The sequence below is a fragment of the Hemitrygon akajei genome, chromosome 9 (assembly GCF_048418815.1).
Source record: "Hemitrygon akajei chromosome 9, sHemAka1.3, whole genome shotgun sequence".
NCBI lineage: Eukaryota > Metazoa > Chordata > Chondrichthyes > Myliobatiformes > Dasyatidae > Hemitrygon > Hemitrygon akajei.
In genome coordinates, this window is record NC_133132.1 from 58024342 (window position 1) to 58049127 (window position 24786).

At 43.0% G+C, this 24786-nt stretch overlaps 1 protein-coding gene across 6 annotated transcripts in view; it reads left to right on the top strand.

The window, feature by feature from the left end:
• The window catches only part of kif6 (kinesin family member 6), a 569609-nt gene that overhangs the window by 498174 nt on the left and 46649 nt on the right, over positions 1-24786 (top strand). For all 6 annotated transcript variants that reach the window (XM_073056062.1, XM_073056057.1, XM_073056056.1 and 3 more), the window contains one exon: positions 5454-5548. In XM_073056062.1, the coding sequence (XP_072912163.1) occupies positions 5454-5548 (95 nt within the window). The remainder of the gene's footprint in view (positions 1-5453; positions 5549-24786) is intronic.

Sequence of the window (24786 nt, forward strand, 5' to 3'; positions counted from 1 at the left end):
AAAACGTCGTCACTACCTCCTCCCATTGATGCTGTCTGGCCTGCTGAGTTCTGCCAGCATTTTGTGTTTTTAGTGTGGACGTCTATCGTTTTTACGCAAAACCGGCATTTTCAAAATTATCCGGTCTAGTGTGGATGTAGCCTCAGAGGACAGCTCACCATCACTTTCTCAAGACAATTAGAGATGGGCAATTAAGTCCTGACTCGGCCTGTGAAACCAACATCCCATAAATGAATAAACATTAAGGGCAATTTACAGTGGCTAATTAATTAACCTAAGCTTCACATATTTAGGATGTGGGAGGATAGCAGAGCACTTGGAGCAAGCCTCCATACAGGAAGAGTACACAAACTCCACATTAGAGATCAGGATTGAATCTGTGTTACTTGAACTATGTCATTGTTTATATCAAAGTATACCAGAGATCAGCAACTATGCTTCCTCTTTCTACCCCAACGAACCATCCTAATTCTCTAGCCCACTCCTCATACATAGATATTTTGTGACAAAGGAAGAGGTAGAGAGTGGAAGCATGATTAGAAGGATTCAAACATAGTTCTAGCATGGATTTTGGTTCAAAAGTAACAAAAGAGTTCACAAAAGTGGTTCGCAAGGTTGGGATTCTATTTATGCTGAGATATGTGATGGCTGCAGGTTTTAAAAAAAGAGGAGCCATACCTGAGGAGGAATATTTGAACAAAGCAGCTATCATGGGGACCAGGATGGGAGGTTGGATTGTTGGCACTTTAATGAGGATAGGATCAGAAGGAACAGGATCTAGTTACCATGGACAAAATGAGCTGAAAGAGAGCAATGGAAGAGAAAGAAGACAAATTAGAGGATAATGCAAATTCAAGAAAGGAGCAGAGTTAATTGCAACCTAATTCAAAACAGTTGTATTACAGATATCCCTTAATCAAAAATATAGCAATTTCAGGTTTAAAATTAACTATTGATATCACATGAATTAGCATTTTTAGAAACTGTGCTCCTAATGTCTACCATCTTGTGTGCCAAGAGATCAATCAGTTCTTCCTCCCTTTTTGTACTGAAATAGTTAAAGAGTTAAGGATTAATGTCCTTATATCTGAATTAGGATATATCAATAGATAAAACTATTTCTAAGATGCACAGAAATAGGGTAGAGAAGATTAAATGATAAAATGAATGGTAGTTAAAATGAAAGAAAAATAAGGAAGAATGTTGCACTGACCTTAATCCGTAGATGCTTCCTGACTCTCTTAAGTTCCTCCAGCAATTTGTGTGTGTTACTCTGGGTTTATAGCATTTGTAAGATCTCTTGTGTTTATAAGATCTCATCTCTTATGAATCGCCAGTAGCATTTTACTGTTTTCTTTTTAACTTGTGTCATAAATGCACTTTATGCTAAGTATCAGTCTTCTGGACTATATCTTGTTATTTGTTAATTTATTTGTGGTAATATTATTTTATATGTTGTGTGAGAGGTATATGTAGTGTGTTGTGCACCTTGGTCTGGAGGAACGTTGTTTCTTTTCGTGATACACATGTATACGGTTGAATGACAGTGAACTTGAACTTGAAGTAAGGAAAGCTTCAGTCAGTTTTAGAGATTGATTATATGCAGAGTTATTATCTGAAATGGGAATGTTATAAACCTTAGTAGGAAAATTTTATGAGTAGAGATAATATCAAATTGTTAAATTCATTGTGGAAGGGCTGTAAAGTGTGGGATTGGCTGATAAGGTGATGTTCAAAATGCTGTTTGCTGAACTTCATTTGAACAGGATAGGAGGCCAAAGAGAAAGTGATGGGCAGAGAGTGTGCTAAAATGCTAGGTAACTCAAAGCCTGAGGTCATTCTTACGTACCGAATAATGGTATTCTGCAAAGTGGTAACACAAACTGTCTCGCAGATGAAAAGGAGGCCACATTGTGAGATGTGAATGAAGTTCACTTTATTTCTTAATATGCAAAGAGTACTTAGGCTCCTGGGTAGAGGGGAAGGGGAAGTAAAAGAGCAGCTATCTCCTGTGTTTGCTAGGGAAGGTGCCAAGGGAAAGCAGTTGACAATGGTGGCATTAGAAGAGGAACCTATTCATATGGAATGCTGGAAGTAGGATGATTCAGGTTTCAAAAACAATTGTTTATCAGAAATATTTAACCAGTTCAGAATTAGTTTTGATAGTTAACATCAGCAAATTTTCGCTCTGTTGTTAATATATTTTGCTTCTGTAAATATATATATCTTGTAGTTTAATGGTCAGTATAGTGGAATCTGGTTAATTGGGGCTTTCTGTGGGACTCTATGGGGGACTGCTCTTAAAAAACAAAAACTAATTGAGACAACAGTTGGGCTTTGCTTTATTTATTTGCGACACTTTGTTGCTTAATTGTAAAGGAGACTGTTGCCTAAATAGTGTCAGTCCCCTGCACTTGTGTGGCCATTGGACACTACACCATGCTTAGTTAGAGTGAAAAGTTTTGAAGTAACATCATTTGTTTGTGTTCAAAAAGCAGGAATCTTTGTCACTGATAGCTGGTGAGAAATAAGCAGTAAGACAATTCAGAACCATTTTGCTCACTGTGGTTTCAAGCATTGAGGCTTTGATATGCAATACGTGGCCAGAAGTGAAAATGAAACAATTTATCTACTTCAGTAAGTTAGGAACTATGAAGAATTTGAAGGTGTCGACAATCATCTTGAATGTTACAATGAAGATGAAGATTTGAAGAATATAACAGTTTAAACTAGTTTCAGTTGTGTGCACTTATGTGGCTGTTAGACACTACACCATACATAGAGCAAACATTTTTTTAAAAGTGACAGTTGCAATGTAGTAATATTAGTAGTGTTCTAATTTGTATTGTATTTAATTTAACTGCATAATTTTTACTCAGTTAAATTGGAGTTTGTCTTTTAAAAAATATTTCCATGAAATTTCGGTTAATTGGGCCAAAATATACTAGTCCCGATGTGTCCCAATTAACCAGAATCCCTAGTATTTTGTATAATGATCCCATAAGGTGGAGTTTCCTCGCAATCTGCGGTCAAAATGTTCTCTTGGGGCAGCAGTAGGTTTTCTTGAGACACCAAAAGCCGATGTACTAAAGCAGATTATTTTGTGATTTATTGAAGTCAGTTCAGTATTGTTTTGAACCTTTTGGGCACTGAACTTCCACTGAGGTTTTTAAACTGTGTGTTTTCAATCAAATTCAACAAAACTCTGCTGAGCCTTCAGTGAAGACCTTATTTTTGGTCAACATCCATCCATCACAAAGATCACATCTTGAGCAGCTGACTGTTACGAATTGCAAAGGGAGAAACACGAGTGAAAATTTAAATGATAGCTAAGTTTTTGTTTTTGTTGAAACATACCTTTCTCCCACTGGAAATTACGATTTAAAATAAGTTCCTTTGGTCTTCCAGTTTAAATTGACACACGCTGCCATGTTTGTTACTGGCTCTGGTGTCATCCAGAGTTGGCATTGAGAGCAATGTGGTGATTCCTGTCACACCTGTCTGTTGTAACAATGATGGCCTGTCCTGCCCACCCACCATGATTACCAGGACTGTGACCCCATTTAATTTGTTATTTCAACACAAACCTCAGCCAACCATCTGCAGTTAAAGTAGCAATCAAGCCAGCCTGGCCCTTTGAAATTGTTTTCTTCACCTCTTTTATAGATATTTATTTTGTAGGTTTTTCAAGGTAAACATTCCTTCAAATCTACAAACCACTCCCTAACAGAGGTACATTTAGCAACTGCATAGCCAGCTACATATGAACTCCCGTGGAAAGTATCTGAGACAGGTACTAATACATTATAATGCTTCCTCTTCCACTGATGCCTTTAGGTTCATCTCTGGGGTTAGATCAATAGCAAAGTCAAAGTCAATGTTGACTTTATTGTCAGATGCACAAGGACATGTACGCACATGTGCAATGGAAAACTTATTTGCGGCAGCATACAGGCACATAGTATCATATAAACAGCATTCACAAGTAAAATATAAATTAACCATTAATTATACACAACTTTTAGAAGAGAACACAATTAGAATTTTTTAAAAAACAGTCTATTTTAGTGTAAAGTGATCGAAGTGGCCATATTGCTAAATGACATTGACTACGGTTGTGCCAGTTGGTTCAAGAACCGGATAGTTGAAGGCAAATAGCTGTTTGTGAACCTGATGGTGTGGGACTATAGGCTTCTGTACCTCCTTACTGGATCTTGCCGCAGAGATAAGCTTAATGGCATCAGTGGGAAAGGGAGAATTCTGTTGTATGAGTACCATGAAATGTTTCCATGTCAATGTTATGCATCCAATCCAGTATCATGAGAACTCAGGTGTAACGCTCATGCTATCGGCTGATGTATGTCTAGGGGAAAATCTGCCCACCCATCAAACCGTGTCTCCCGTGTGCGTGGATGCTGTGAAATGCGCACTGGTACAAACTCGCACACACAATATCAGACTGCACACCATGTACGGTTACAAAATACACTTTATAAATCTTACTAGGACTAGGTAATTAATAGCGATACAATATCTCCGAAAGAAAAGAAAAGAAAGAAAAGGCGCCAAAATTTATCAGAGTTCAGTCAATTCATGCACAACCGTTGGAGCTCAACTATCGAAGTCTTCAGTCCACTATTTGATCTTCTCCAACCTCCTCGACCCGGTACCTGGGACCAACCTCGGTGGTTGACCAGCACGCATCCTGCACGTCCTTCTTCCTCAAGATCTCCTCTTCGACCTCCCCAAAAATTCGCACAACACTAGCTTACAGACCCACAAGAAAGAATCACATTTATCCCAATTGGTTAACAAATGAATACAATTCTCGTTATCAGTAATTATAACCCAAACAAGCTGCAAGAGAAAGCACTCTGTCACCAGTTACCCCAACAAAGAAACATTCCTACTTAAAACATAACAAGAAGCCATTTTGATTAACATAGTAACATAAAGAAGAAACCCCTTACACAGGTAATTGTCAGCGTGATTTGATGTACTCAGAATGACGTTTATGTTGCAACAAGCACAAAATGGACTTTAAGTGTAAAGTTATGTACTGTATAACATAATGTAAAAATGCTATTCTTATTCTAGAATGTTCTGTTCAGACAATATCCATCAAGCAATTATTTTCTCCTTTAGGGAAGCAAATTCTGAAATCAGAATTCCCTTTGGAAAACATTTATTATCAGGTTCACTGACAGTAGCTTTAAGTCTGAAGTTAAATCCTTCCAGATGTCCAGCCTAATGCTTTTGTGCACGCACATTGGAATGTTCCTAGCACCTGAACATGTTAATTGGAAGGCTGAAACTCAAGAGCTGCCCTTCTGACCTGGCACTGAACACTTCTTTCAGCAGCTTCTGTGATTTTGTCTTGCTACTCGAGGTGGTTGAACTTTTTATTAATTGCAGTACTGTTGTGCCATTTTGTGTTCACTCTATTACTTCAGGCTCATCAGGAACAACCGTCCGAGGCCACTTCGCAGAAAACCTGGACGTCTTCTGTGACTCCGACACCCTCCCTAAGGAACGTTCACAGCAGCAGGTGAGAAATAACAGATTTGTACATTAACACTTTGCAGGCATACCTAAGGGAGGCATAGACCTTCTTGCTGATGTTCTTTGTTCCCATGTTGTGATCATTGTTGACAGCTCAGGTTAATCTTTACTGGCCTTCTTTAATTTCTCTTGAGATAGTGTGGCTAACCCATTCTCACTCTCTTGAACTACTGCAGTTTCAGAGATGAAAGTGCTGTCATGGCACTATAGGTAGGAAATTGTAGAATTTTCACCCAGTGACAAAGAAGGAATATACTATGTAGTTTTGGAGAGGAACTTAGAAGTGGCAGCATAGTTGGTATTGATTTATTATTGTCACGTATACTGAGGTACAGTGAAAAAATTGTCTTGGATATTGATCATACAGATCAAATCTTTACATTGTGCATCGAGGTAGAAAAGATAAAAATATAACAGAAAGCAGAATAAAGTATTACAATTACAATGAAACAACAGTGTATAAACAATAAGGTAAAAAATCATAATGAAGCAGATTGTGAGGTAGAGTCCATTTTCTCGTACTGGAGAACCATTCAATAGTCTTATAACAGTGGGGTAAAAGGTGTCCTTGAGCCTGTTGACACATGCTTTCAGGTTTTTATACATTTTGCCCAATAAGAGAGAGGAGAAGAGCAAACACCCATGCTAGGTGGGGTCTTTGATCTATGTTGCTGCTTTACCGAGGCAGTGAAAAGTACAGAAATAAACCGTGGAGGGAATTCACATACCAAGTCATCGTACCTCCAGATCATAATCACAGGGGATGCTGCAGATGCTATAAATTTTAAGCAGCACATGCAAAATGTTGGAGGAACTGAGCAAGCCAGGCAGCATCTATGGAGGGCCCTGAAGAAGGACCTTGGCCTAAAATTCAGATGTTTATTCTCTACCCTAGATGCTGTGGTGCCTGACTTGCTGGGCTCCTCCAGCATTTTCTGTGTGATACATCCAGATAAGATACTTGAATGGTACATCTGTAAAAATTGGTGAGAGTCAGCAGGATCATGCCAAATTTCTTTATCTTCTTGAGGAAGTAGACACATTGGTGAGTTTTCTTGTAGATGGCAGAGGCCAGGGCTCTGCAAGGTGCTGCAAAAGATGCCTTATCAAGTTACTGCACTGGTCCATTAGACAGTATGTACAGCAGCCAGTGCCCTAGTTATGGATGGAGTGGATGTTGAAGATGGCCGATGAAGTGCTGATCATCCAGGTTCTTCTTCCTGGCTGACTGAGCATCTTAGAAGGTTCTTGAATGTGGTTGGGACCACAGGATCAATATGGAGAGTATCGCATTACATTTCTGATCTGCTTTGTAGGAGGAGTTAGTCACTGCAAAATTCCCATTTTTCAGCCACTAATATTGTAATACCAATATCTGGTGCTAATTTAAATATAATTATTGACAACCGCAATACACCCCAAAGTGCTCCTTACTTTCTCATAAGTCTTCACTGACATCAGGGTGTCACATGTGTAAAGGTGAATTTCTGTAAACACTCAGGCAGCTTCCTTGCACAAAACATACAGCCAACTCACAAAACCTGGCACAGGAATGAGATTTCTAAAAACCAGATAATCCAACACAGTCAAGGATTGATACTGGCATCTATGGTAGAGTTAAAGGTAATTCATTATCACTCAATCCATTGAGCCATTCCCTGGAGAATAGCTCATTAGCACACTTAATGAGATTGCCTTTTCAAAAGACTTTCTGATGGCTTGTCTGCTTCTACAAGTAGTTCATTAAATTTAAAATTAAAATAATATTTGAACAGGAAATTTGCAGGAATGGAATTTTTGTAGATTAAATAGTTGCTGGAGCTGATATTAGTTTCTCTTTGAAGTTGTTGAATGAACTATTTTCTCATGAATACAGTAATCAGTATTAGTTTGTGTGTGCAATTATTTAAAACTTGAAACTTACCAGAGTGTGGAAGAATGCTTTGGTGTAAGTTATGAGAAAGTGCAACCTATTTAAAATATTCATCTTGCCTTCCCCAATGCACTATATGTGAAATGTGGTGGGTTTTTGTCATGTTTTTATTCATTTGTGACTGTGTCAGCAGTTTTATCCTAGTTAATGTTCATTGCTTAACCAAAGCTGGACGAAACAGCTTAACCTTCTTTCTTCAACGTTTTGGGGAAAGACCCTTCATCAGGCCTGGAAAGGTAGCGGGAAGAAGCCAAGGTAAAAATGATGGGGGAGGGAGAAGGAGTTAAGCTGGAAGGTGATAGTTGAAACCAGCTGAGGGAGAAGGTGGGTGAGTGGTGGTAGGGAGATGAAGTAAGAAGCTGAGAGATGATAGGAGAAAGAAGTTAAGGGGTGAAGAAGGAATCTGATAGGAGAGGACAGTAGACCATGAAAGAAAGGAAAAGAGGACGGGAACCAAAGGAAGGTGATGGGCAAGTGAGGAGAAGAGAAGGGATAGGAGGGGAGCCAGAATGGGGAATGGAAAAAGAGAGAAGTGGAGAAATCATTGTTCATACCACCAGATTGGAGGGTATCCAGGCCAAATATAAGGTACTGCTTCTCCAACCAGTGTGGTCTCACCGTGGCAGTGGAGGAGGCCATGGACTAGCATGTCAGAATGGGAATAGGATATTAGATGAAATGGGTGGCCACCAGGAAATCCCATCTCTTTTGTAGGCAAATGAAGCAAAGGTGCTTGGCAAAGCCATTCCCCAATCTGTGTCAGCCACACTGGGGGCACGGATGACCTGGACAGACTTGCAGGTGAAATGACTAGAAGGGCTGTTTGGGGCCCTAAGTTATGGTGAGAGAGAAGATGTAGGGGTAGGTGTGATACTTGTCCTGCTTACAGGGGATAAGTGCCAGGAAGGAGATCAGTGAAGTACTGGATACAGAGGCTCGTGAGGTCGAAGGTAAGAACAGAATGAACCCTATCCTTGTTTTGACAGTGGGAGTATGGGGTGAGTGTGGGAAATGGAGAAGATGCTGTTGAGGACAGCATCAATGGTGTTGATGGGAAACCCTGTTCTTTGAAGAGGGTGAACATCTCAGATCTTCTAGAATGGAAAGCCTTATCTTGAGAACAGATGAGAGGAGGAACAGGAAAAAGGAATAGCATTTTTTTACAAATGACTGTGTGGTTCCAGCAGCATTCAAGAACCATTCAAGCTAGCTGTAAGAGTCAGTAGGTTTCACTCCATAGATCAATTTCCCTTTCCTTACTTGCCTCGGTTCCTGTTTAAGTATGAAACAGGATTTAAATTTGAAATGTAATTCTCTTTTAAATCAGCCTATAGTTTCTAACTCAATAACCTCTTGCAGGGCAATGAAGCTATCTGCAACAGCATGAAAAGTAAACTTGATGAGAGATACTTAGATTTTGGGATTGTTTTACAGACCCTCCACGTTGAGTTTGCAAACTTAAGAGCCACTAGTTTCGGAGGAGCCACGGCAATAAAGTGGTTTCTCCAACATCTATATGAATACAACAGTTGGCCAAGCATTGGAAAGATGCAAGCATATATGTATGTTTACTGAGATGAATGGAGAGGGATGCAAACAAGTACGGTAGTCTGCAAGACATTTCAACACACACAAAGATCTGGTATTTAAATTGCTTTGAGGAATGTTTGACTTATTTGCCTAAGTGTGAAAGTACTCTAGAAAACCCACAGTCAGTCGCAAGTGCTATTCACAGCAGAACTGCTACTGTAAGTTATCAATGAGTTTTAGTAGTCAATTTTATTTTAACATTAAAAGACTATAATTTACTTTTCTGTTTGTATACTATTGCTGAGTGAAAAGCTTGACAGGCTTTTGGGCCTGAGTTCCTTCCTGTTAATGCTCAAGAACTACCCTATCAGTAAGCCAGTTCAACTATCGCCTGCTTGGCACACAAAATTCTTAAGGAATCTGACCAGCAGTGCAAATCAGTCAGCATCTATGGAGGAGAATACGGTCAACATTTTGGGTCAAGACCCTTCATCAGAACTGGAGAGAACGAGGACCAGAGCCAGTATAAGAAAGTGGGGAAGGGGAAAGAGTACAAGCTGGCAGGGTGATAAGTGAGACCAGATGAAGAGGAAGGTCTCCTCACTTTTTTTTCTTCCTTGTAGTCAGGTGCACAAGTACTGTAAGGCACAGATACAATGAAAAAAATTACTCGCAGCAGCATGCATCATAGGCAAATAGGTAAAGACAATGTATAGAATATAAATTATAAGTAACTTATTTTCAACAGCATGTATGAGGTCTTCAGTTCATTCCTGACACCTCCACCTTGCGATCTTCACTGGGTATATTTAAAGCAAAGGTTGATAAATTCTTGATTAGTAAGGGGTGTCAAAGCTTTCGGGGAGAAGCAGGAGAATGGAGTTGAGAGGGAAAATAAATTAACCACAATCGAATGGTGAAGCAATTTTGATGGACAGAATGGCCTAATTCTTCTCCTGTATTTATGGTCTTATGGTTTTAAGGACAGTGAGAGGGGAGAAAAAAACTGCAAAAACAGATTCACATTCAGAGACAAGACCATTGAAGAGCTCTGTTCCTGAGGCAAGTTTATGATTGTGCAGCTAGGTTCAGGAATCTGATGGTTGTAGGAAAGTATCAATACATACAAAATAATGCAGAAACTCAGCAGGTCAGGCAGCATCTATGGAGGAAAATAAACAGTTGATGTTTTGGGCTAGACCTGAGACAGAATGAATGAATAGGGAGAGTGCAAAGAGAAGAAACTGGCAAGTGATGGGTGAATCCAGGTGAGAGGTAGTAGGTGAGGGAAGCAAAATCTTGATGAAGAAGGAATTTGAGAAGAGAATGCAATAAAGGAAAGAAGCAAGGAACCAGAGGGAGGGAGATTAAGGCGATGGGCAGGTCATAAGGGTGGGGGAGGGGAGCGAGAAGCAGTAATGGGGCTACAGGTGTTAAAGAAAAACAGGATAGTGGTTACAGGAAGTTAAAGAAATTGATGGTCATGCCATTAGGTTGAAGACTTACAAGACAAAATATGAGGAGTTGCTCACCCAATCTGTCCGTAGTTTCAAGGTGGCAGTGCAGGAGGCCGTACACGGACATATCGGTGTGGAAATGGTTAATAGAAAGTAGCTGTTACTGAACCTGCTGGTGTGGGACTTCAGACTTCTGTACTTCCTGCCTGATTGCAGTAGTGGGAAAAGAGCATGACCTGGATGGTGGATATTCTTGATGATAAAAGCAGTTCCATTGGTAGATGCTGTCAGTGGTGGGGAAGGATGTCCTATGCCTTGCTAATGAGAAGACTTTATCTGTGCAGTTAGATCTCAACTGTGAGCCTCAGTTTGGACATCACTGTCAAAGGTTTAGAGATTACATTAAACACAAAGTACACTGCAGATGCTGTGGTCAAATCAACACGTACAAAAGCTGGATGAACTCAGCAGGTCGGGCAGCACGAACTGACGAAGGGTCTCAAACCGAAACGTTGACTGCTCATTTCAACGGATGCTGCTCGACCTGCTGAGTTCATCCAGCTTTTGTACGTGTTAAAGATTACATTGCAAGGGGATATTGCATAAATCTGTTGAATTCCCTTAAATGTGTGATATCAAGGGGAAAACTAACCAAGGTGTTTTAAAATATTTAACTAACTGAGAGGATTCCATTAACTTTTTCAGTTACTTTCTGTATTTGCTTTTTCTGTAAGTACTAGACACCTAAATCTATGTCTTATGCTTCTTTATTCTAAAATTAGAGTGAATCAAGAAACAATTTCTTTTTGCAAATCAAGAAAATTTTGAATTCAACAGCCACAAAAAGCACTAAAGAATAAAAGTGGGAAAAAAAAGACATTATGGATGTTTTTGAAGAAAAGATATTGTGGTCTAATTAAATTGTTTAGGGCTATAAACAACAAAAAAAAACTGCTGTTGTATACAATATTGTATTGAGTCTCTTGGAATGGGCCCAAAGTGCCTTGAAACTGGTGGATTACTTCAGATATGCAGCAACTTTTATTTTAATGGCAAAATTGCAAACAAAAGCACACTTCAAACAGCTGGGAGGGATCATCAGCAGATCATCGAGAGGACAACTTGTTTTCCATCGCAATAATGTCATGGGATTTTTAATATGCTACTGAAGAGACAGATGGCGTCTTGATTTAATGTGCTGCAATATTCTGCCAAGTGTTATTTATAGGTATTTATGGAGACAGAGTAGTTTGATGAAAATGGTAGGGAAGGGAGGGAGATGGGTTCAGTTTTTTACTTAAGTTGCTCTCGGTGCAATTGAGTTAAATGCTTATGTATCCTATGAGATCACTCTACCAGTGACTGAAATGGGTGACTAAGTCCTGAACTGACATTTCACTTAATCTTAATACCATTTTCCAGTATTTTTGCTGTCCATGTTGAAATAGCAGAGAACTAACATTTCAGTTGTCTTGGAATTATTGTAGTTTTATGGTTTCAGAACATATCCAAAGACGTCAAGCAAAATGACCAATGGGACCTTTGATAATCCTGTACCTAGAAGTCTGCTTCAAACTTCATATATTCACTCGGTAGTCTCATTGCTGAAATTGCATTCATTTGCAACTGTCATGGTCCAGTGTGTTAACTACTCATTTCTGTTCATTTCCTTTTCCCCGTGTTCCACTGGTCTCCTTGATGAGGGCATCTGATCCTCATTCGAACCGGCAGTGTATAAACTCCGGCTTTCATCTACTCGCTGCTGGTTCATCACCTAGCAGAGCGGCTATGTAAGTTCCAAGCCCGAGTCAAGTTCCAAGCCACTGTGAGTAAGGGATTGTCTTCATGAGCTTCTCCATGTCAAAATACATTTTTGTCTGTTTCAAGACGTACAAACAAGCTGGATGAACTCAGTAGGTCAGGCAGCATCCGTTGAATTGAGCAGTCAACGTTTCGGACCGAGACCCTTCGTCAGGACTGAAGAAGGAGGGAGCAGGGGCCCTATAAAGAAGGTGGGAAGAGGGTGGAAGGTGCCAGGTGAAAAACCAATCAGAGGAAAGATCAAGGGGTGGGGGAGGGGAAGCAGGGAGGGGATAGGCCAGAGAGGTGAAGAAGGAATGAAAGGGGAAAGCACTATGGGTAGCAGAAGAAGGCAGAATCATGAAAGAGGTGATAGGCAGCTAGGAGAGGAGGCAGAGTGAAAGTGGGATGGTGGAAGGGAGAGGGAAGGAATTACCGGAAGTTGGAGAATTCGATGTTCATACCAAGGGGCTGGAGGCTACCTAGACGGTATATGAGGTGTTGCTCCTCCAACCTGAGTTTGGCCTCATCATGGCAGTTGAGGAGACCATGAATGGACATATCCAAATGGGAATGTGAAGCAGAGTTGAAGTGGGTGGCAACTGGGAGATTTGTCTGTTTTGTTTGTTTTTGTCGCCTCGTTTCCTGGTGAGTAGGTCCGGCCATTTTTGCCGCTGCTCTGAGCCAGGATGCAAGTGGTTTGTCATTGTTTTGTTTTGAAGGCTCAGAGTCCCAGTCCAAAGCTTCGTGTCCAGGTCCAGTCCAAGTCATGTCCAAGTCTGTCTCCGTGTCAAGTCTCCGTGCCTGTGTCCTGCACTTGGGTCTGCTCCTTGAGTCGTTCCAGCCACCTCCTTGTAATAGCAACATTACTGGAGTCTCTTCTTTCAATTAGCCACATCCAATGCTCCTAAATTCCTTCCTTAATGCTGCTTTGGCCAAGTCTTTGGTCACATCTTCTAGTATTCCCCCTTGTAGATTAGTGTCAAATAATATTTCCTAAGGTCACTGATAGGTGTCAGCATTAAAGGAACTATAAATTATTGTTGTCATGGACTCCATGGTTATGGTATTTGATAGACAGAATTCTGGATCATTAATCCAGAAATATGAGTTCAAATTCCCATTACATTAAATGGTGAATTTACATCAAACAATTCAATTTGGAGTTTAGAAGACTGCTCAGTAGTGGTAGCCATGAAATCACTAGCTTGTTGCAAGAATTCTTCTGGACTCAATAATGTCCTTCAAGGAAAGAAATCTGCTATCCTTACACAGTCTGGCTTAAATGTAGGTCCAGATCCGTAATGTGGTTGGTGCTTACCTCCTCAGTTTGAGGGCTAGTGAATTATGAGCAATAAATATTGTCATTGTCTGTGGTGACCATATACTATGACTGATTTGATTAAGCAAAATGGAGTTGGGTACATAAATCATCACAACATATTTCACAGTTAGAAATTGGGTCTAAAACTCTGGCCCAAACATATTTAAAATTAAAGGTGTGCCGATGATGTCTAGGCACTGTAGTCCTGTGTGCGTGAACATCCTTCCACACTTACTGTTCAGAGAAGAGTTCCAGGAGTAAGGGTCAACAATAAAATAGCACTGCGATATATTTCCTAGTCAGTGGAATGTGTCACTTGGAGGGGAACTTGCAGATAATGGTGTTCCCTTGCATTTGTTCTCGTACATCTAGATCAGGGGTTCCCAACCCAGGGTCCATGGACCCTTCATATAATGGTAAGGCTCTATGGCAAAAAAAAGTTGGAGACCCCTTTTCTAGATTCCATAGGCCCTAGATCTAAGGGACGCTGCTGAAGAAGCCTTGCTGAGTTGCTGCAGTCTGCTTTGTCCACAATCAATGCAGAAAGTGCAGCAGTCTGCTGAAAGAAGTGAATTGGAAGGTTATTGAATAAAGTGCTTTGTCCTAGACTTTCCTGAGTGCTTCTGGCACTTGGGGGTATGCTAATCTTCCAAGTGCAGGTGACTGCAGAATGAATACATCTTTTGTTATCTTAACTCCTTTTGCGTAGTGTTCGGACTGTTTATGCAGATGTTGGCAGACCTTTGTGAAATCTCTGCTAACAACATCACACTCCAAATACAGTTTGGCAAATATTCTAAAGCTTGTTTATAGTGTTTATAATAGTACAGTTAGCATTTGTTCTTATCTGCTTTTTCACTAAGAATTATAAGAGGCAGACAGTGGTTGGTGTTGCTGATCCTGTAGCCTCAATGTAGAGTCATTGAGTCACAGAGAAAAAGGCTCTTCAATCCACCCAGTCTGGCCATTTTTACCCATTTTATTCTCTTCACATCCCCATCAGTGCTTCCCACGTTCTACCACTCACCTATACTTTGGGGATAATTTACAGTGACCGATTAAACTACCAGTCCACACATCTTTAGGCTGTGAGAGGAAACTGGTGCTCCTGAAGGAAACCTCTATAGTCACGATGAGAACGTGCAGACTTCTGAGTTCAGTATTGAACCAGGCTCACTGGAACATTGAGGCAGGAACTCTACTAGCTGCACCACAATACTCCCTGATAGAATTTATTCTGGTTCTTTTCAGGATTTGGGTGCAACCATGAGGCTCAACACAACACCAGGTCCTCTTGGGATAGTGTACTGATAATCTTGTAATCTTCTGGTACTCTGATGGAGAATTGCATCAGAGTATCAGAGTAGAGGTGGAAAAGCAAAGAGGTAATTTGTTTTTAGGGGTGTTACTTACTGTCCATAGGGGATTAAGAAATGTTGCTTCCTCAATGCTCTGGCAAATTGGGGCTCAATTATACCTCTGGTGCTTTCTATATGGAGTCTGCAACTTCACACACTGACTGCATAGATTTCCTCAGATCATTCTGATTTCCCCCAACATCCCAAAGGTGTGCTAGCTGGAAGGTTAACTGTCTTCTGTAAGTTAGCCCCAGGGCAGGTAGGTAGAAGGGAAATAAGGAGGTTAGGCATGAAAAAGAGAGCAGGTCACAGGAAAATATGTTGGAGAATGGTTTTGTGGCTTTACAGTCTGGGCCAGCAGATACTCAGTGGGTCAAATGGCCTCCTGGTATCTCAGTAAATAATAATCCATTGCTTACAAAGGCGAGGTTGTGACCTGGCCACTAAGAAAACTTTTGGCACTTTGGTCTTCATAAATCTAAGTACAGGGGATGCGATGTTATGTTGAAGTTGGATAAGACTCTGGTGAGACCTAATTTGGAGTATTGTGTGTAGCTACCTATCAGAAAGATGTAAATAAGCTTGAAAGAGTACAGGGAAATTTTTCAATGATGTTGCCAGGTCTGGAGGATTTGAGTTATAAGGAAAGATTGAATAGGTTAGGACTTTATTCCTTGGAATGTAGAAGACTGAGAGGAAATTCGACAGAGGAATACAAAATTCTGGGGGGTATAGATAGGGTAAATGTGAACAGGCTTTTTCCACTGAGGTTGGGTGGGACTAAAACTAGATGTGATAGTTTAAGGGAGAAAAGTGAAACGTTTAAGGGGAACATGAGGGGAAACTTCTTCAGTGTGAGGGTCATGAGTGCGTGGATCAAGCTGCCAGCACAAGTGGTGCATGCAAGCTTGATTTCGATGTTTCAGAGAAGCTTGGATAGGTACATGGATGGTAGGAATAGGAGGGCTGTGATCCTGATGCAGGTTGATGGGAATAGGCAGTTTAAATTGTTCAGCACGGACTAGTTGGGCCAAAGGGCCTGTTTCTCTGCTGTAATTTTCTATACCTCTGTGACTCTATTCTGCTTAGCACACATACCCAGCTCCTGCATTGGTGCAGTACCCATGTTCAGGGTGACCCTATGCTGATAGCTTCTCTCATATCCACGTTCTGTGCTGGTTACCTGCCTCACTGCTCGCTCAGTACTGGTTTAATGCCAGTACACCATTCCAGAGCCAGTAGCTCACTCCTGCGCATGACACTCTCTTTGTCCTTGTATTACCCTGCTCACGTGCCAATGCCGCGAACCTGCGCCAGCAATCTGCCGCTATGTTGCTGACCTGGTCATGTTCTAGTACTGTGGAAACTGGATTCCAATAAGGAGCCAGCAGCTTTGGAAAGAAAGGATAACAAGGAAAGGAGTAATAGTCACTTGAAGTGCAGTTGGCATGAAATGAGGATGAAACACCAGATGGATTAGAGAAGGATGTCACTTTCAACATGCGTACTGTTGGATGAATTCCTTTTGGTTCTATGATAAGTTGTAAACTTCGCTGTCACAATCATGCAGGAGAAATCTTCCCCCTCTGTATTAACGGGTGCCTCTTGATTTATGAGCCTGGTGGCATTCGTCCATTTTTGTTGTTTATAATCAGCTGCACTGCATTGCAAGACACACAGTTTCATTATTTTTGTGTTTAAGCAAAATTGTTCTGTGTCATGTTCACAAGATGTGTTTATGTGAAAGCAACTTCCTTTATGACTGGAATCCAAAAAAAAAGCAGCAGCATAATGCTACTTAATAAATAGCCTTCCTCGCAGTTGGACTGACTGACTGAAGTGGTGGAAAGCATTTCCAATCTGTTCCAGTCGTTACCTCACCCATTCTGATTTCTAACATGAACCATTAACTTTCTTTACAATATTTAATGATGTGCACAAGTACAAGGTCTGAAAATAATTTAGAAATTAGCTTATGTATCACTAAGATGCAAATATTAATCTAAACAGTAATGGGTTCATATCAAACTACTGAGGTGTACATGTATTCAGGCTCAGTTAGTAGTTTAAAAGTTCCCTGCTTGATACTGTAAATTATATTAGTATCAGCATTGTTATTGGCTTATTGTCATCACATGTACCATACAGTGAAAGGCTGTCTTGCACACTGTTTATAAAGATCAAATTAATATACAGTGCATTGACCTAGAATAAGTTAAAATAATACCACTGCAGGATTAAGTATTAAAGCTTCTGAAAAAGTGCATTGAGGGTAATGATAAAGTGCAACATCATAATGAGGTAGATTGTGAGGCTAAGAGTCCATTTTTTTGTACAATAGTTCTAGTCAAGAATCTAATCCCAGTGGGATATAAATTGTCCTTGAGCCTGGTGGTTCATGGTTTCAGGGTTTTGTATCTTCAACCTGAGGAGAAAAGATGGAATATTTTGGGTGGGTGGGTCTTTGATCATGCTGGCTGCTTTACTGAGGCAATGGGAAGTAGAAGCAGAGTCCATTGTTAGTTCCTGTGATGTGTTAAGTTATGAGCAGAACTCTGCAGTTTCTCATGCTCACGTGTGAGCAGTTGCCATACCAACCTATTTGCATTCAGACACGGAATACTTTCAGAGTTCAAGGTTTAAATTTATTATCAAAGTATAGTGGTGAGCATTCAGTCCATGATGACAGACGAGTAAGCTCGTCAAACTCAACCATTTTTATGAGATAAGCACTAAAACAGACCGGGCGTTCTGACCTGGGGAGAGAACCCACTCAGTCACATACAGACTATCACTCACCCTGGTTACAGTCAGGGTGACTCACAAATACACAAGTAAATAACTGGACAACCCAAGCCAAAATGTAGCAATAAGTGAACTTGAACTTCCCACCATAACCCCACAAAATCCAAGGACAATAAATAGCGCTGGTCATTAGAAATGTGGGGGCAGACTGTCAACCATGGCCCCCCCCCCCCCGGAGTGTCACACTGCCCCCACCCGTGGGATTGCAGCCCCAGAGTCCATAACAAAGTCCAAAAGTCCCAGTGGTAGTCGACGCTGTCTCCTGGGGCACTGGGGGGTTTCTGGAACCCCTTCAGGGGAGGCACTGTTTACTGAGACAACCGGAGTGTCACTTCTTTCAGCCTCACTGGGTTGCTGGTGGCCAAAGGTCAATATGGTGGCTGCCGGTCCCAGTGCAGCACAACTGCCTTCCACCACTCGGAACTGCACCAGATATACCACATCGGAGATGCTCTCCCGGCCTCTACCAGTGGCTTCCCAGTTTCGGGGATAGTCTCTTCTACCGGGAGGGTAGTAGACCCATACTGAGGCCCCTACAATGTACTGCAGCACTGGGGCCTCAGACTGGCGGTCTGCTCCCCTCTGCGACGTGCGTCGCAGCAGTGCATGAACAACTCCACGTCCTGCCTGTACCCAAGCCAGTAAAAGTGTTCGCTCAGCTTGCCCAACATCTTTGTAACCCCGAAATGGCAAGCCCCCAGCAGCCCGTGCAACCACTGCAGCACTGTGGCGGAGAGCCCCACAAGAGATGTTTGTCGCCGTCGGAAAACGGCCACCACTGGAACAGCACCCCCAGTGTTCCCCACTGAGAGGGTAGGGCTTTGGTCTCTGAATCCAGGGCCGAGTCTTCAGCCTGCCATCCCCTCACCCGGATCAGCACGGGATCGCTCACCTGCTCACTGCGAGGCTGCTGGTCAATGGTGGGAGGGTCTACCTCGCCCCCACTGCCGCATGTCCCTGGTTCGGCTCCATTGCGTTGGGCCGCTGCGGGGTGTGCTGTACTGCTGCAGGCTGCTGTGAGACTAGTGGTGATTCTTACTGCGCCCACCTGGTCAACTTCCTGGAGCTGCAGAGTGTTGCCCCCAGCACGTCCACATGGGCTCCCCAGCGGGACACCAGGTCCAGGCCATTGTCCAGGACTCCCGGATGTCGGCTGGTCTCACCTTGTGCTTCAACTGCGTGTTTCCCCACTGTGATACGCAATGACCTCTTCCCTTTCATCGCCGCACCGTAGCCAGCTGGACCATCATTGTCCACCCAGGCTGGGTTGGCTGGTCCATGTTGGGGAGGACACCTGAACAGATAATGGTGATGGTTGACCCTGTGTCCACCCACGCACGGCATCTGATGCCCTCTACCACGCAGTCCATGTATAAACCTTGCTTTTCACCCAAACGGTCCACCTGGAGAGGCGACAAGAAAGGGATTCTGCTGGAATCCCGGGCTCGTGGACTGCAGGGCGATGCTAGAGTGCCTTGGGGGGGTCAAAATTGCTTCTGCCCTCTCTACCTCTTCCAGCCCCTCGGCCAACGATGATGGTGATGTCAGGTGGACGTGCTGCCGATGATACTCTGGTGTCAGCACCTTTACAAAGCCATGGAGGGCAAGATCTTCCTGGGCCGTGGGAGGGAATTGGTGGTAGCCTTGCTGGGCACAGTGGTAGAGATCTGCTGCGAATGCCCCCAGGCTTTCTCCCACATGGCGCCATCTGACACCCAGTTCATCCCTCATTGCTTCCTCCAATGGCCTCTGCTCAAAGTGCATTGCCCTCCAGCACCAGGGCAAGGTGCACCACAGTCTCGGTGGGGCTCCACCTCTTGTGCCATGTGGCAAGTTGACATGCTCCAGGCGGTTGGTGCCATTGTATCTGGGGAGCTTCAGAGCAACTCTTGTGGTGCTAATTGCTGAGGCCAGCTGGTCTTCCTCTTGCTCCAACAGCATCTGCCATGGTGCCCATCCTCCCCTGGCTGCGGCATCTTGGGTTCCCTGCTGTGAGTCGTGAGGGAGGCGGGTGATGCACTCCGCCATGGCCCCTGGGTTGGGGAAGCCTGAATACACTTGCTCCATCAGGCCTCCCTGAGAAGGCACAACGCTTGGTTCCCAAGTCCTTCCTCCAGGTCCCACCTTCAGGAGCTCAGCCCAGCAGTGTGGGGACAGCATACCCCCTCAACTTATTCCCCAGATCTCTATCTGGCAACGTCATTCTTCAATCTTGTCCATTTCTAGTCCCGTTCCTGACACCAATGTGGCAAGCATTCAGTCCATGGTGACAGAGGAGTAAGCTCATTAAACTCAACAACTGTTTTTATTGTGATAAACACAAAAACAGACCGGGCACTATGACCCGGGAGATAACCCACTCAGTCACATACAGATAAGGGAGGTGACCATCACTCACCCTGCTTACAGTCAGGGTGACCCACAACTACACAAGTGAATAACTTTATAACCCAAACCAAAATGTTACAATAAGTACACTTGAACTTTCTACCCATAATTCCATGAAAGCATTATTACACAAGAACAATAAAAAGCACCGGTCATTAGAGATGCAGGGCAGGCTGTCGACCACACTCCTACCCATATCCCCACCCCCACCCCCAGAGCGTCACAGTATGTATATCATATACAACCTTGAGATTTACCATCTTGTAACAAAGAAACACAATAGAATTCAATAAAAAACACACATACACAACAACACACTCCAATTTGCAAAAGAAGACAAATCATGCAAGTAGTAAACACAAGTAAAGATAAACACTTGGAACATGAACTGCAGATTCCCCGAAAGTGAGTCCTCAGCTGTGGAGCCCATTCAGTTCTGAAGTGAGTAAAGCCCAATGGCTGCAGGCCAATAACTGCTCCTGAACCTGGCGCTGTGTGACCCAAGACTACACCTTCTGATGGTTGTAACAAGTAAAGAGTTTGCCCGTGTTTGTATCAATCAAACATGGGCAAACATCGCTGAATTGCTTGATGTTTTCTTCAGCGCAGACTAACCACTCTGACCATGCATTTGTCTTCTGGATATCAGGCTTCAATGCAGCATCCACCCTTAGCAATGGCTGCCCATGCTGTACCTGCACTCTTGAGAACCTAGTTTGCCAAATCCCCCAGGAAATCACAAAAGCACCAGATTGTTTAGTCAGTTCAAAAGTACATTCTAAAAGGGAAATCGCAGACTGTAGACAGTAGCTATCACAGTTCAGAAATATATCTGTGAGAGTATCTAGTAGTTTTGTGAGCTGACTGCAAAACATCACTGTAGGTTGCTGGCACCGTCTTGCAGTGGTACATTGATAAAAATCTGTAAGAGTCAACAGGGACATGCCAGTTTTTTAGTCTCCTGAGGAAATAGAGACATTGCTGAGCTTTCTTGGCCTGACATCAACGTGGTTGGAACATGATAGGCTATTGGTGATATTCACACCTGGGAGCTTGAAGCTCTTGAGCTCAACACTGTTAATGTATGTAACCCTCAGGTTCTATCGGCTGTGTAAATCTAAAGGAGACAATCTCTGGCCCTGCCAAACGGGTGAGATTGAGATGCAAGTCCATCCTGAAACCCCCCCCCCCCCCCATTTGTATGGATTTGATATCCTGTTACACATCAATACCACAAAATAACAGACAGTACACTGCATACAATTAAACAATTTAGCTTTATAATTCTTAATCTGACTACAGGGTTAGTGAAGAAAAAGCAAAAAAAAAAGGTCCCATTTTAATGAAATAGTCTAACGTGCACAACTTAGAGCTCACTGTTTACCCTTCGCCGATCCTCTTTTGATCTCCCTGGTCTTCGTAAGATCATGTCTCCGCTCCAGTGTCTTCTCTTTTCATCTGCTGAACAAAAGACCCAGATCACCCTGGTGTCAGGCACATGGCACGAAAACACCCTCCCGTCACTGGACAATTCACATTCCAGAGCACCCATTATCCCTAATCATAGCCCACACACTGCTTCTTCAGAAAGACCATTACATCAGCAGTGAAACCTTTCCCAGGGTGTTACATGCATACAGGAGCATATGTACCATCCGCTTTCTGAAGTCAATGACCAGCTCTTTTGTAAAATAATTTTTCCTGTTATTGTAGAATTATTTTGTATCTTTTTAAAAGGACATCATTAAGCTAGAAAGGGTGCAGAAAAGATTTACAAGGATATTACCAAAACTGGATAGTTAGTTATAAGAAGAGAGACCAGATAACCTGGGACTTCTTTCCCTGGAGAGAAGGAGACTGAGGGGTGACCTTATAAAAGTTAATTAAATCACGAGGGGCTTAGATAAGGTGAATAGTCACAGGGGAGTCTAAAACTTGAGGGCAAATATGTAAAATTAATTGGGGAAGATTTAAAAGAGATCTGAAGGACAACTTTTTCAGAGAGTATGGTGGGTAGCTGCCAGAAGAAGTGGTAGGAGCAGGTGCAATTACAAAGCTTAAAAATCATTGAGACAGTAAAATAGATAGGAAGGATTGAGAAGATATGGACTAGGTATGTGGAAATGGGACTAGCACAAGTAGACAACTCGCTTGGCATGAACACGTTGGGTTGAAGAGCCTGTTTCTGTGCTATGTAACTGTAGCATCAAGATTACAGCCTATGATGCATCCAAATCATAATGAAAGTGGCATTTAAAAGGCTTTTAGATTGGCACATGAATATCAAGTCAAGTCAAGTCACCTTTATTGTCATTTTGACCATAACTGCTGGTACAGTACATAATAAAAATGAGACAACGTTTTTCAGGACCATGGTGTTACATGACACAGTACAAAAACTAGACTGAACTACGTAAAAAACAACACAGAAAGAAACACTACACTAGACTACAGACCTACCCAGGACTGCATAAAGTGCACAAAACAGTGCAGGCATTACAATAAATAATAAATAAGACAATAGGGCAGTAAGGTGTCAGTCCAGACTCTGGGTATTGAGGAGTCTGATAGCTTGGGGGAAGAAACTGTTACATAGTCTAGTCAAGAGAGCCCAAATGCTTCAGTGCCTTTTCCCAGACGTCAGGAGGGAGAAGAGTTTGTATGAGGGGTGTGTGGTGTCCTTCATAATGCTGTTTGCTTTGCGGATGCAGCATGTAGTGTAAATGTCCGTAATGGTGGGAAGAGAGACCCTGATGATCTTCTCAGCTGTCCTCACTATCCGCTGCAGCATCTTGCGATCCGAAATGGTGCAATTTCCGAACCAGGCAGTGATGCAGCTGCTCAGGATACTCTCAATACAGCCCCTGTAGAATGTGATGAGGATGGGGGTTGGGAGATGGACTTCCCTCAGCTTTCGCATAAAGTAGAGACGCTGCTGGACTTTCTTTGCTATGGAGCTGGTGTTGAGGGACCAGGTGAGATTCTTCGCCAGGTGAACACCAAGAAATTTGATGCTCTTAACAATCTCTACCGAGGAGTCGTCGATGTTCAGCGGGGAGTGGTCGCTCCGTGCCCTCCTGAAGTCAACAACCATCTCTTTTGTTTTGTTCACATTCAGAGACAGGTTGTTGGCTCCGCACCAGTCAGTTAGCCGTTGCATTTCCTCTCTGTAGGCTGACTCGTCGTTCTTGCTGATGAGACCCACCACGGTCGTGTCATTGGCGAACTTGATGATGTGGTTCGAGCTGTGTGTTGCAGCACAGTCATGGGTCAGCAGAGTGAACAGCAGTAGACTGAGCACACAGCCCTGGGGGGCCCCTGTGCTCAGTGTGATGGTGTTGGAGATGCTGCTTCTGATCCGGACTGACTGAGGTCTCCCAGTCAGGAAGTCTAGGATCCAGTTGCAGAGGGAGGTATACAGGCCCAGTAGGCTCAGCTTTCCAATCAGTTTCTGAGGGATGATTGTGTTGAATGCTGAACTGAAGTCTATGAACAGCATTCGAATGTACGTGTCTTTTTTGTCCAGGTGGGTTAGGGCACGTGGAGGGTGATGGCAATGGTGCCGTCTGTTGAGTGGTTGGGACGGTATGCAAACTACAGGGGGTCCAATGAGGGGGGCAGCAGGGTCATGATATGCCTCATGACAAGCCTCTCGAAACACTTCATGATGATGGATGTGAGTGCAACATTTGATGATGGTAGTCATTTAGGCAGGACACTGAAGACTTCTTTAGCACGAGGACGATGGTGACGGCCTTGAAGCACTTTGGAACGGTGGCGCTGCTCAGGGAGATGTTGAAGATGTCAGTGAAAACATTTGCTAGCTGGTCTGCACATCCTCTGAGCACTCTACCAGGAATGTTGTCTGGTCCAGCAGCCTTCCATGGGTTGACCCTGCACAGGGTTCTTCTCACATCAGCCACAGTGAGATACAGCTCCTGGTCATTCGCAGGAGGGGTGGACTTCCTCGCTGCCATGTCATTTTCCACCTCAAAACAAGCGTTGAAGTTATTCAACACATCTGGGAGGGAGGCATCACCCGCACAGGCAGGTGATGTTGCCCTGTAATTGGTGATGTCCTGAATGCCCTTCCACATGCACCGCGTGTCGCCGCTGTCCTGGAAGTGGCTGTGGATTCGCTGGGCGTGTGCACACTTTGCCCCTCTGATAGCCCAGGACAGTTTGGCCCTTGCTGTTGTTAAAGCTGCCTTGTCGCCTGCTCTGAAGGCAGAGTCACGGGTCCTCAGCAGCGCATGCACCTCCGCGATCATCCATGGCTTCTGGTTAGCGCGTATAGTGATGGTCTTGGACAGAGTAACATCATCAATGCACTTGCTGATGTAGCTAGTCACTTATGCTGTGTACTCCTCTAAGTTGGTAGAGTCATGGACTATATGCAGAGAGTGGAGGGATATGGATCATGTACAGAAAGAATTGATGAGTTTAATTTGGCATCATGCTCGGCCCGTATCATGGGCCAAAGAAAGTGTTTCTGTGCTGTACTGCTCTAAGTTCTGTGTTCCGTATAATCAATGTTCTATATCAATCTATCATCCTCTGCCTCTGAAGCTCATGTATTCAGTTTCATTGCAATAAATGACAGTGTTAAAAATACAACAAACTGGTTTC